This window comes from Lathamus discolor, chromosome 1, assembly GCF_037157495.1.
Source record: "Lathamus discolor isolate bLatDis1 chromosome 1, bLatDis1.hap1, whole genome shotgun sequence".
In the NCBI taxonomy this organism is placed as follows: domain Eukaryota; kingdom Metazoa; phylum Chordata; class Aves; order Psittaciformes; family Psittacidae; genus Lathamus; species Lathamus discolor.
The window spans coordinates 37,559,318-37,572,655 of record NC_088884.1 but is presented as its reverse complement, the minus strand read 5'-3'; the positions used below and the strand labels follow the sequence as shown (position 1 = coordinate 37,572,655).

The following is a 13,338-nucleotide window of genomic DNA, read 5'->3' as shown; positions in this document are numbered from 1 at the left end:
GCATCCCTATAGGCCCCCTTCAGGTACTGGAAGGCTGCTATGAGGTCTCCACGCAGCCTTCTCTTCTCCAGGCTGAACAGCCCCAACTTTCTCAGCCTGTCTTCATACGGGAGGTGCTCCAGTCCCCTGATCATCCTCGTGGCCTCCTCTGGACCGGCTTCAGCATCTCCATGTCCTTCTGTGCTTACTCTGTTTTGTAAGGGTCTTGGAGGAGGTTCTCCTTAGGAAGCTAATAATTTTTCAGCAGGCAGAAGAGGCAAAAATAAGAGGAAGGATGGCTCAGATACTGCTGAAGAGGAAAGTTTCCATCCAGGATGACAGTAAGCTTGAGGAGCGGGTATGTTCTGTAGCTACATTACTCTAACACTACTCTTTGGGTTTCTGTTTAGGAAAGAAGAAGTCTTGCCCTGTGCTGAAGCCACATTAAATGGCCCTGCTTGATGAAACCGATGCAATGGGACGTGTGTGACCCAGGCCAGGCTGCTACCTGGTGATGCAATTTGTCAATTTATTATTTTTTTTGTTTTCTTTTTAATTTTATTTTTTAATAAATGCTGCATTGATGAGAGAGCTGGCATTCAGGACCAGAGCCGCAGTTCCAACACCAACTATCTGTTCCGAAAGACACTTGCATTGTCTAAATGTAGCATTGAATCAGTTAGTCATCACAGGAATGATGGGGTTCTTCCCAAGCAAGCCTTCTGCCTAATTTGAGTTCCTTGTTCCCTCTCTCCCTCGGTTTTGTTTTGTATTTGGGGTTCAGTCCTATTTTCTTAGTGTTATTGCACACAGTATTCAGCTTCTCTTCGGAAAGGTAGCAGGTCTAACGCTGGGACTTGGACAGTGCACAAGAGTCCCGCAGTCGTGTGACCAAAGTTCCTGATGGAGCTGTCTTTGGGCAGCATTTGCACCGCTTTTGTATAGCAATAAAGCCTTATCAGAAACATTTCATAGGAGGAAAAGATGCAAACACTTTAAATGGGATGAAGCAGGGAGGGATTTGATTATACACCTTTGTGGGGTGGGAGGGAAGCCGTTGACGTTGTCCCAAGCCAGAGGCCGAGTGGCTGACTTGCTGTAACGCTGAACTGTCTGGAGAAATGGGAAGTGGCGGCATTGCAGGGAATGCTGCATGCTCAGTGTTCTCTCCTCTAGAGATGGGGCAGTTCATAGCAGGATCTTGGCTCTCTTAGCAATTGGTCTCTTCAGTCCAAGCCACCAAAACTCAACTTCCTGGATGTCATCCTCCATTGGCTGGAGAGCATGCAAAGGAGGGAGCTGTGGTTTGCCAGCTGGCAGGAGAACTGCCCCACTGGACTGCTGCTGTGCAGGACTGAGAGCAGATATGGCACAACCAGGTTATCAGGTGTTTGCTGGCTTTTTGGAGACTTAATGTATTTTCAAATGATTATGGAAATCCTTTTCTGTTTGTTTTGTTCTGTTTTTAAAGTTTTTAATGGATGCAGGAACAGCAACACTTTTGCACTTTGTACCTAGTGACAACATTGGAGAGTGACATGGCCCCAGCACAGGATTCCTGCTGTTACTCCCCAGGTAGTTGGTCGTGGAGAAGCTTGGGTAGGGGGGACACGTGCCGCTGCCTTGGGGTGCTAGAGTGAAACAGGCTGGAGCAATGGACTGCACTTCACACTGCCTGGGAGCAAGGTCAGTTCAAGGTGTGTACTTGACCCTGGAACACAGGATCTTCTGCGTAGGCTGAAGGACCTACTCCTATAAAGACTCTCCTGGTTTCAGACACAGCTCTGCACCGAGTGGTGCCAGCCTCTGCGTCGAGCCTGTTCCCAGACCGGATTTGTGCACATCGACCATAGGGGTGTAGATGTTGGGCCACTTGCAGAAACAGGCTCGGGCTGGAAACAGCACATCACCACGACCAGAGCTCCAGTGCTTGTTCTTGTGCCCCTGTAGTCTAGATACAGAGGTGGGCCTGCTTCTGTGTGTGAGCTGTGTGCTGAAACTCTCCTGTCAAATGCTAAAACGCCGCTTACTTCATTAGTCCAAGACCTAAGCTGGAAAATCATTCACTTTGGAATAAAAGCATGGAGCTTGACACATAGGTAGCCAAATAGCTTCTTTTACAGATATATTCTCACTTGTGCATAACGAGGGACTTTCCCCTGTGAGTACCTCACTCAGATCTGTTGTATGAGCAAAGGCATCCTAGCCAGATTTCAGTCTTTGTAAGAAGAATCCTTTATTTTTACCTGTGATATGTCTGTAGTGCATCTGAACTCGTGTGAGAGGTGAGCTGGGGTGGTGGGGAGTGAAGAGAGCAAAGTGGTGTTCACTGTCAGTGTTTTCTGCTGGATCAGTGTCCACCGGTGCCGTACCCACAGCACTCCTCTGTGTGCCCTGAGATAGCTCATGTTCATTATTGCTCTGAGGGAAGGTTGAGGAATTGCTTTGCTGGAATAGCACAGTCGGAGGTTGGAGCGCAGGAGTGGGATGAGGCTGTGGTGTGCTGGGCACTGGGGCCACTGTGTGCTGCTGACATAGCTGGGTTTGTCCCAGCTGCAGTTCCTTGGGAAGCAGCTGCTTTCCTGGCACAGCACTGTTGTTCTGGAGGTCTCCTCACTCACTCCTTGTCACTTCAGTTAAATAATGCAAACTTCTGTTGAACTGGGAGGGAAACATATCCCTCACTTTCTGCTTTGGTTACTCTGCTTTTTGGAGACCAGCCCCACTCTTAACCAGGATTATCAGGAAGGATGAGTAGGGCTGAGTTCCCAACTGGACACATAGCAAAGTCTTAATTTTCAGAGGATTGGTGCTAGAGGTTTTTTTCTGAAAATCAGGTTCTCTTTGGGCATTCTTGAAACACCCAAACCTGCTACTATGAAGCCTGAAACATCATTCATGGAGTACAGCATCAGCGCAGCTGGTTGAAGACCATGGTTGGGCTGTAGGCCCATTCAGTACCGGGTGATGGCAATAGTTCTCTTCCAGTCTGTTCTTGACCATGGTGTTTGTAGGTTCCACCATGCTACAATTATGACCAAGTCCATTTAGGAGCAGGAGATGAAGGGAAATGTCCATAGCAGGCACAATTGGGATCATCCTTCTGGCTTGATGTGTTTTCCACCCCTCGTTAAGCAGATAAATGATCTTTGTGTTGGGTTACGTGGTAGACAGGGGTCACTTCCAGCTCCTCAAGCTGTGCTGGCTGATCCTGCGGGAATTGTGATCATCTGTACCTGCTGGATCTGGTGCTGGTGGTTTGGGAAGCAGTAACCTCTGCCTGGGAAGTGCTGTGGCAGCAATAACACCCTGAAGTGTTCAGAGATACCCAAGGATGTGTCTGACTGTGCCTTTCTTTGTGCATCCTGAACCTGTCATTTGTCAGCTTTTGGCTTTGAGTCTGTAGAGTTCAACAGAAGCTTTAGTAACCCATTTGAACATATCCAGTGAGCAGTTCCAACCAAACCCAGGTTACTTACTGGGGAACTCATTCTCTTGGTTTATTTGATTATCATGTCCAGTTACGTTTGTGACAAGGTGTTTTACTGGTAGTTAGATGTGTGCTCAAGCTCTCTCGCTTTTGTGGCGGTGAATGATTCCTTCTCTCCTGGGATTTATGCTCTGGATTATACCTCATTGCTCCTGTGGGATTGTTCTTCACACCAGCCAAAAGGCTGATCTGGGAGACGTTCCTCATGCTCGGTGTGGTGGAGTTTGCAGTTTGGATCGCATCCTGAATCAGGGGATGGTTTCCTTGCCTGCCTCAGATGATGTTATAGGAAAACCATACATAAATTCCTTTTCAAGCCTGAACTTCCCATCTGTCTGGAGTCACAGTGGATATAGATTCACTTAACCCTTTAAACCCCCTTGGCTTGCTTAGCTGCTTGGTCAGAAAGCAGTGAAGACCAAACAGAGGTTCCATTCGGCACTGTCTTTCCTCCCTTCTGTGCAGTATTTTGAATCTGTCCATATCAATAGGGTATATATAATTTTAGGTTTGACTATGTATACTGATGAGTGTGTATATAGATATATATTTGCAATATGTATTATTCCATGTATATTTATACACACACGGCTGGATATTGTGAGAAACCTGGTGAAGCAGATACTCAGAGCACAATGAGCCTTTTATATCCATGTACAGCTGCATGGTCAGTGACAACCTCGTTGTACAAGACCAAAACCAGTGAGGCATTATCGTACCGAGGGAAAATGCTGCTGGAACATTGTATTTCAGTGCTGTTACCCAGCTGGGCATCGCAGGGGTGGGTTACAGGAGAGCGTTGGCTTGTGCACTGATCCCCCAAGGTGTAGGGTCATGATCTCTGTTGCTTACTACAGGCATTGAATGCTGCAGGGACAACTGTGCTGTGGGTAGGGGAGATCTGGACCTGGGTTCAGGGGTTTCAGTTCCCTCGGTGTCCCGAAGAGGTGAGGTCCTCTCTAAAGATGTACCCATCAGCTTCAAATTAAGGTTTGGGTGGGATAGTCATGTGGAGGAAGGATGAAGGAACATGATTGTTCTTTACTCACCAGTTTCACCAGTTATACAGCAAATTTTTCCTGCACACAAATATCACGTATTGCTGCTTCTCTTGAGTCATAACCATTATGGGAGACAAAATCCCAGTGATTCATCTGGAAAAATACATCATCAGCAAAGTCTGTTACAAATTATGTGAGCATCTCAAGGCTTTCTTAGAGTCGCAGCCTGGTTTGTGTTGGAAGGGACCTTAAAGCTCATCCAGCTCCAACCCCTGCCACGGGCAGGGACACCTTCCACCAGAGCAGGTTGCTCCAAGCCCCTGTGTCCAACCTGGCCTTGAACACTGCCAGGGATGGGGCAGCCACAGCTTCTCTGGGCACCCTGTGCCAGTGCCTCAGCACCCTCACAGGGAAGAACTTCTGCCTGAGAGCTCATCCAGGGACTTTGCTGCCCGTATTGCTTTTTAGAGGTGCAGAATGGAAAACCAGTGGGTGCACACAATTTAAACGAAGGAGAAAAAATAACCACAGCAAACCCCCTGCATTAGTCCCCTGAACATCTGTTCCAACAGGCTCAGGCATCCCAGTTTGCCCATGGAAAGGATTTGGGGGTGGCGCAGTGTGCAAGGGGTTGGAAACTGAGGGGCATTCCTAAATAACGTATCAAAGGGAAAAAAATAAGATCTGGGATCCAGAAATGAGCCATTGGGCTGTAACTGAATCATGATTTATCAGTGGCATCACTTCGAGCACCTCTCAGTGCCATCACTAAAGGTTTACTCAGCTCCTTACTCAGCCTCAGCGCCTTGGTTTCCCTCCTGCCCCATTGGAGCTGTGCCTGGGTGTAGAGCCCAGGACTGCAGCCTGTTGTGGGGCTTTGGAGTTTCACACCTCTTCCTTTGCTCTTCTCTTTTGCACCCTTACCCATCTTCTGTCTTATTTTTGTCAGCATTTAGTAGGAAGGTTTCTTTTCTTAGACCTTCCGTTGTGCTGAGCTCTGTCTTACTGCAGGAAGAGCCTTGTTTTCTTCAGTTCTTTGGTGTATCTGGTGCAGGAAACAGCTGCCACATGGCAGAGTCCCTCATTTCTGCCATCATTTAAGACTAAAGCAAGGTGGCTGTCGTGGGGGAAGAGTCACAACAAGCTCTTGCACATACTCAGACCATGCAATTAGGTGCCCCTTGAGACTTGATGGGAGAGGAAGGTCCTGGCTGCCAGATTAATGATACTTGATAAATAAGATAATTTGATACTTTTGCATTTAATATTGGGGGTTTTGATGCCAGACAGCAGCTCATCCTCCACTTTCTGGTCCTTTAAAGAACAGGTTTTGTTCTCCTCTTTCTCCTCCCAAGCAGCGATCTCACCCTGAATCAGGTTCAGAAATGACAAGTGATTGTGGTGTTACAAGAGGTTTTGGTGTCATTAGACAAGAGACAAAATGAAAGCTGTTGGCAGAACAACATGCTGATGTCCTTTGGTTTGTTGGGGTTTCTTTGGCATCAGGTCTCTCTGAAATCCTCTCTGCCATGTTCTCTCTCGTTCCTAAAGCATCTGCATCTCCAGCCGTGAGCTCTCACAAGGCAGGTGAAATGCACTCTCCATGCTCCTGCCACCCCCAGCTTGAAAACAGAACATTTCAGATGCTTCTCCCTGAAATTCAGTTTCTTAATCTTACCCCGTCCCCTTGGTGTTAGGGGAGAGCATTCCATTGGGGAAAGCACTGAGGGGGGTGTGCGGTACAATGTGGGTTCATGGTTCAGGAATGTGGCTCTTGGCTTCTCTGGTTTGGACACCACAAGCAGCCAAACAGCTTGTTGTGAGATCTTACTCTGTCCTGTTGTGTGGGATAGGGGCTTGACCTCAAAAAGAGCTGAAGGAAGATGGGGAGTTGTACCAGGGTGCATCTGCCTTCACAACATCCTGTTGTTTACTACACTTTGCCTAAAGTAGGACACGTTGCAGCGCTGCACACAGGAAATGCTCAGCAGCCTCATGACTGCACTTGTGATGCTGCCCACTTCCGAGGGCGTGTGGAGAAGCTGTTGCTGTCGTTGCAGAGTGCATTTGCCACTGCTCTTAGCTTCCGCTCCTTAACGCATACGGGGTGCTACTGCTGCTTGCTTGTCTAGTCTTGTCCTAGCCTGCATGGTTTCCTTAATCAGGGTGTGAAAGGGTTGTACTGAACCTTGTTACTCAAACCGGCATCATAGAATCATCCCAGACCGGTTTGGGTTGGAAGGGACCTTAAAGCTCATCCAGCCCCAACCCCCTGCCATGGGCAGGGACACCTTCCACTAGAGCAGGGTGCTCTGAGCCCCTGTGTCCAGCCTGGCCTTGAACACTGCCAGGGATGGGGCAGCCACAGCTTCTCTGGGCACCCTGTGCCAGCGCCTCAGCACCCTCACAGTAGAGAGTTTCTTCCTTAATCTCACCTAAATATCCCCTATTTAAGGTCAAAATGCAGCTGATGGAAAGTTTCTGGTAAACCCCAGCAGGCATTTCCTTTCTTAGGAGATCTGAATCTGACAAATCTGAATGTACAAAAGAATCAGTTTGGCTCCTAAACATTGGCTTTTCTCATCTGAACCTCATGTACCTCATTCCAGAAGGGCATCGTGGTGACCAGGCCCACCTCCCTCACGTGTCTTTCCTAGTGACTGTTACCTGTCACCTTCCACAGTGTGTACATAGAAATGTTTGTGAGATGCACCTCTATATAAAATGTATTTTTCTATTTGATGCTGATGAGAAGGATCCTTCTCCTCCTGGGGCTGGGGCTTTTGTAAAGGACAGATCCTTCCCCCTCTGTTTTTTAGTTTCTCAACTTACTTGGACAGATGTAAACTATTAAACTCTTTTATTGTAGAATTTTGATGTTTGTGGCTCATTTTCCAGAACTTTCTAGGACTTCTAGAAACACTGTAGAGAATCTCCCACTGTTGGTGGGTATTGAGTAAGCTCAAATTCAGCACCATCGCATCCCATTGCTGGAGACTGCCAAAGTGTCTCCTAGACTAGCTCTTTAATGGAGCTAGACTTGAAACACAATTAGCTCCAGGCACAGCAAATGTTAATCAAAGACTTCTCATCGTGCACATCATGGGATTGTTTCTCACTCGCTGGTCAGCCCATGGAAATTCTTTGCCAAAATGCTGGATGTTGTGTTGGAGCTGGCCCATGGCGAGGTCCTGGTCCTGCTCTGTCCTTGTTTAGGTGTGTGATAGGTGTATGGAGGTCTCTTGGTGCTGCATCATCTGGGCTTCGATTTACAGAATAGGTCTTGAGAACCACCTGTGGTCCTTACTGCACCACAGGCTGTGTGAAAGGAGGGGCAGGGAGCCTGGGAGCTGGAGCCATGCTCCTCCTCCTTGGTGGCGGTTACGTTCAGGGATCCTCACCGCGTGGCAGTGACTTTGCACTGAAACTTTAACTCTTTTCCTGCTCATAGAATCATAGACTTGTGGACTGGGTTGTGTTGGAAGGGACCTTAAAGCTCACCCAGTTCCAACCCCTGCCACGGGCAGGGACACCTTCCACCAGAGCAGGTTGCTCCAAGCCCCTGTGTCCAACCTGGCCTTGAACACTGCCAGGGATGGAGCTTCAAGGTCTCTCCCAACCCAAACCAGTCTGGGATTCTGTGGTTCTGTGATCCTTTCTCTTTCAGAATCAAATAACATAAACCATTGGTTACCTCATGCTATAAATCAGTGTACATTTGGACTGTAACACACATGAGATACACGGTAACGTGAATGCATGTCACATTAAAACATTGCAGAATCAGAGTATTTGGTGACTAATACGGTTGCAATCATTAACTCAGTGTTCGGTTCCCATCCATGGTTTGAGACTGAAACATTCTCCTTGCAGAGTATCTTCATTCTCTTTGTGAATATCTTTGCAGTAGTTCTCAAAGCTCCGTTTTCTGTCCGCTTGAGCCTTTGAACAGACTTTTCTTTCCTTCCTAAAATGAATTGGCCAAAGCGCAGGATGGGAGAGTTCAAAGGACTGGGGACTCCTTTGTCTCCATTCACAAAGTTCCTTCATGTGACACGTGTGCTATCAATCTGTGATTCATTTCCATCTCTTGCATCACATCCCTCTCTGCCATTTTAAACCTCAGTGTATCTGCTAGAGCTTGACCAAGAAAAGGCATTTGTGCTCACATAGATACCACCAGCTCCTGCCTGGGATAGAGCTGGTGGGGTTTTTGTCTTCAGTTTGTCTCATTTCTCACACTTCCATACTTTACCTTTCATGGTGCAAATCCACAAGAGCATCCTTTCCTGCCTGCCTTCCCGGAAACTCTCATGGGATCAGGGCAGAATTGCATCATCTTCCAAGTACATGCATTGTCTTTCTTGCTCCAAGGTGTATTGGCAGTATCTACCATCACTGCTCTGATGGAATCCTCCTGTGGGGTTGGGGTTGCCCTGGCTGGGTCAGGTTTGTCACCCCATTCCCCTCTGGGACCCCATCCCTGCTCCAGCATGGAGCTCACCCTCTTGGCATTCCAGCTGATGACCGAGTGCCCTGGAAGAACTCAACAACCTCCAGGGCAAGCCAATGATCAGCAATAAGAATTCCAGCTCTAAAAACACCAGGTGCCTTTGGTTCAGTTCAGAGTCATTTCTTCTCATTCCAGCTTTGCAGCCAAGTCATGTTTCATCTCCAGACAGGCAGGAAGCAGGGAAGGAGAACACGATGCGCCGAAGGATCCCAGTGATCATTTTCCAGTACCCCACTGTTGTTCCGAGTGCCTTATATCCATCCAGATCCCAACAAAAGGTGTTTGTGTTCCTTGTGTTCTCCTTCCTCTTCCTCCTTCCCAACCTCAGAGCTGCTTGTGCCACTTGGTGGATTCTTTATATGCCCCTCCGAGCATCCCAGCCAAGCCCCAGGGTTGTCTTCATCAGGGGCTGCACTGGGGACTCTTCCCTTCCTTCCATGGGCTTTTGCATGGAGCCAGACCATTGACTTGAGGAGCATTGGGGAAAGAGCTTGGGAGCTGGGTGATGCTGCAGCATCATCCTCACCAACCAGTGTGTTGGTATTTCACAACAGAGGAGGAAGGGGATGGCCTGGGAGTCAGTCCCTTCAAGCAGAAGGTCCATGGGCTGCCCTTGAGGGTGGGGCTGTGCAAGGAGTGCAGGTTCCTTAAGGATGAGGGAGATTATGAGACAGGGGCTCCTTAAGGATGATGGAGATAACTCCATGGGGCTCCTTTCCTTAGGGGGTGATGGAGGTCACACGATGGGGGATAGCTCAGCAGAGCCTCTGACGTGGAGCAGTAACAGTGAATTTGACGTGTGTCCTCCTGTCCGTTCAGAATGTTTCATTGGTGTCCACCTGAAAACTGTACGTTGAGTTTGTGCTCCAGGTCTTGGGGAAATTGTGCTTCAACTCACCTAGAAACTGATGAGACATGATTTTGTGTTGAAATAGAACTAATATTTAATATGAAATATTTTATTATTTAACATGTAATTTAAATTAAATCCTCGTTTCTCATGTAAATATTTTTCCCTTCTGAACTATAAATATCCCTCTCTGAATTCTGCTTTTTCTGAATGAAAAGTGTCTGAGGAACGCTTTGGAAGCTGCCCACGAGCTTCTCCCTCTTATTCCAGCCTTAAACAGCAGCATGATCTGGTGTTACAGAAGGTAATGGGAACACTAGAACATTCTGTGTTGAGCTGATGCATGTGAAGGTTGGACCTTGCTGTGGCCGCTGGCTTCATCCCAAGCCTGTTGTGTGGTCTGGGGCTGGTTGTAGATCATGAGGTGGGGATGTGGGTCAGGTTCTGAGGTGGCTTCACTGCAAACTGGGGTTTCTAATGGTGAGCTCCCAGGATAGCGCATAGGTTACTGGGAGAGAGAGGAGCATGGGTATTTACTGAAGCCGTTCTGCATCTCGGTGGCTTGCAGGTCTAACTGGGTGTGCGTCACTGGTGCGATGTGGCTCATCCTTGGGCATTCACTGGTCCAACCTGGGAGCCTCGCAGTGACAGGCCTCTGCTGGCCTGTACTGACCCGGTTGTTCGTGCACAGCCCGGGCTGTGATGAAGCGCTAAAACCTGATGTCTTGGTCTTGTATCCTTGGGAGTGGGTGAGGCGCCACCTCCCCACCGATGGCTGCGGCCGGAGGGAGCCGAGGGGCTCCCCTGGCTGGGGATGCCCTGGTGCTTGGCCAGGCTGGAGGTTCCCAGCCCCATCGAGCCTGAGTGGGCCCAGCAAGGAGCCGCAGGATGGGCCTGCTCTGGAGCGTGGGGTGAAGGCACGGCCACCACGCAGGCAGGGCTTCCACTGGGGAGGCTGCAGGGGCAGTGGCTTTGTGTAGGTCTGTAATCCCCCCTTAAACCAGAGCTTGAGTTGTGCTTTCCTGGGTGGGGTGAAGGTGGGCAGCCTGCGGTGGGTTTGGAGCAAAGGCAGCACAATGTTTGTGTTGGGGCAGCCTGGAGACCCCTCGGTCCTCAGTGCTGATGGACTCATGGCCAGTTTGCAAGCACCTGGTCCCCCCATGGATCTTATCCCAGCATCCACGGAAGTGTTACCTTGTCCCACTGCTTCTGTTTGCCTGAGGATGGCTTGGGCCATGACACAGCAGAGAACAGAAGAGACTTTGTGATTAATGGGATTATTGGGCTCTCAATCATAGAATCACGGAATGGTTTGGGTTGGAAAGGACCTTACAATCATCCAGTTCCAACCCAGTCTCAAGGAAGAAAACTCTTTCTTCTGCCAGCCTTCCAAGAGCAGCTTTGGAGCGAGGAGCTCCCTTCCTGCTGCTCTCTGTGCCTGAGGTGTTCCCATGTAGTTCGGAGGCTCTCCTCGCAGCATCCCCTCCCCTCTCTGCTTGCAGCGGTTGTACCAGTGAAGGGCAGTTTATTTGTGAGGTGGAAGCTGCTGGGCCAAGATCCCGGCGGGATGAGGGGTCGGTGGAAGGTGCTGCTGCCTGGGGAGCACCGGCTTTGTACGGCCTTGGCTCTTCATCCCTCCCTCTGCTCATCATCTCCTGTTGTTAATGTATATAGGGACTATTTATATATATATATATATATATTTCTAAAATCACCTTAAACCTATTTTTCTCAGAGCTTTGGGGTTTGCACTGATGATCAGTAAGTGTGCACCTTCGAAACCGGCGTCAGCATTGGTACAGTCAAAGGTTTCCCTGGTACTGGGCACACCAGGGAGGTTCCTGGACGGGCAGGATGTGCTGGCGCTCACTGCAGTGGGACTCAGGGCTGGGAAGGAGTTTCAGTTCAAGATTGGCATGGTTCGTGTTGAGGGGACCTTAAAGCTCCTCCAGTCCCACCCCCCTGCCATGGGCAGGGACACCTTCCACTGGAGCAGCTTGCTCCAAGCCCTGTCCAACCTGGCTCTTTAGCACTTCCCCAGCCATGGTGCTGGGGAGGTGAAATCCTGCTTCGGTCTGGTTTATTCTGGTTGCCGCTTTCCCTGGGGGTGCTCTCAGCCCTGCAGTAGACGTGCTCTTGGTGTCCCCGTCTGGTGTCTCCTCAGTGAGGCTCATGGCAAAGGAGGCCGTTGGGCTGTGACTTGTTCCGTGTCCGGTTCTGTTTCTGCCTTTTGCACACGCCGGGGCTGGGACGTGGTTGAAGTTGAGCAGCTCCAGCTCAGATGTGGGCTTTTACAGAACCTTTCCCGAGCTGGGATTTTCTAAACCTTTTCTTCACCACAACCCTGGTACTGGCACCGGATCCCTTTGGCACCAGATCCCTTTGGCACCAGATCCCTTTTGTACCGGATCCCTTTGGCACTGGATCCACTTGGCACTGGATCCATTTTGCAGTGCTTGAGACCGTCATCCCATACATGTGTGTGTACGTGCACACACATGGATCTCCATGGAGTGGGTAACGTTATTGCACATTAAAATACCCCTGGGTCTAATGGGGTTTTCTCTTCCAGGGTGTGTCTGCTCAAACAGAATCCCGCTCCTTAGGCTCCGCTGTTCCCAGCCCCACAGGACACCATCGCTGAACCAGTTCATTTGCACTTGGCACATCTGAAGCAATCAGAATATTAAATGTCCTTTTGCCACCTCCTCTTGGTCCATGCTCTGTTGAATCAGAGCCTCTGGAGTTTCTTCTCTGGGGCCTGCCCAGAACCCCCACTGCTTTCCATTCGGCATAGGTTCAGATGTGAGGTGATCAGGTCAAAGGATGAGACTTGACTCAAGAGCTGGGACATTTGGCTTTTTGACTGTTAGCACAAACCTCTTCCTCCAGGTCTGTCCTCCCTGAAACCCACCGGTGGCTCCCTTAGGCCACAGGTCCCCAAATGCTTCTTTAAACTCAAACTGAACCAACCCAGTTGTTTCTGTTAAAGAGCTGCTTACCGCAGGAGGTCTGGGAGGTCGTGGGATGCAGCGGGGCTGGTTGGAGCCTGGGAGCAGGGTGGTGCATCCAGGATCTCCACTGGGAGCAGAGCTCTGGCCGGGAGGACCCCGCTCTGGGGCTCTGCTCTGTGCTGCAGCCTCTCGTTCGGGGATCAGGCCATGGAAGCAGCCACCTCCGCAGCCCCTGTGTCACAGCAGGGTAGAGCTCAAGGCTGGGCCATGGGGATGTGAGGTGAAACCTTCCTGAGCCCTGGAGCAGGAGATCCCTTGGATCTGCTGGTGCAGGTTGGGAAAGGTGCTGCAGGCATGCAATTGGGGGTTGATGCATTGGGATGAGCTGGATTGTGCAGTGCCGCGTGCCCAACGCAATCCCAGCACAAGCTCTTTGGCTGGTTTCGGTGTCCTGAGGGCCCAGTTTCCCTGGAAATCTGCCTGTTGGGAACCAGATGCCAAGCGTCCCAATGGATCCGCTCGGGAGGGGCAGGACCAGCAGCATCAGGCGC

At 49.8% G+C, this 13,338-nt stretch overlaps 1 protein-coding gene across 2 annotated transcripts in view; it reads left to right on the top strand.

The window, feature by feature from the left end:
• Positions 1-949, top strand: part of PPP6R2 (protein phosphatase 6 regulatory subunit 2) — a 92,796-nt gene extending 91,847 nt beyond the window's left edge. For both annotated transcript variants that reach the window (XM_065668150.1, XM_065668141.1), the window contains one exon: positions 390-949. In XM_065668150.1, coding sequence (XP_065524222.1) covers positions 390-441 — 52 coding nt within the window. In that variant the 3' untranslated portion in view covers positions 442-949. The remainder of the gene's footprint in view (positions 1-389) is intronic.
• The last annotated feature ends 12,389 nt before the right edge of the window (positions 950-13,338 follow it).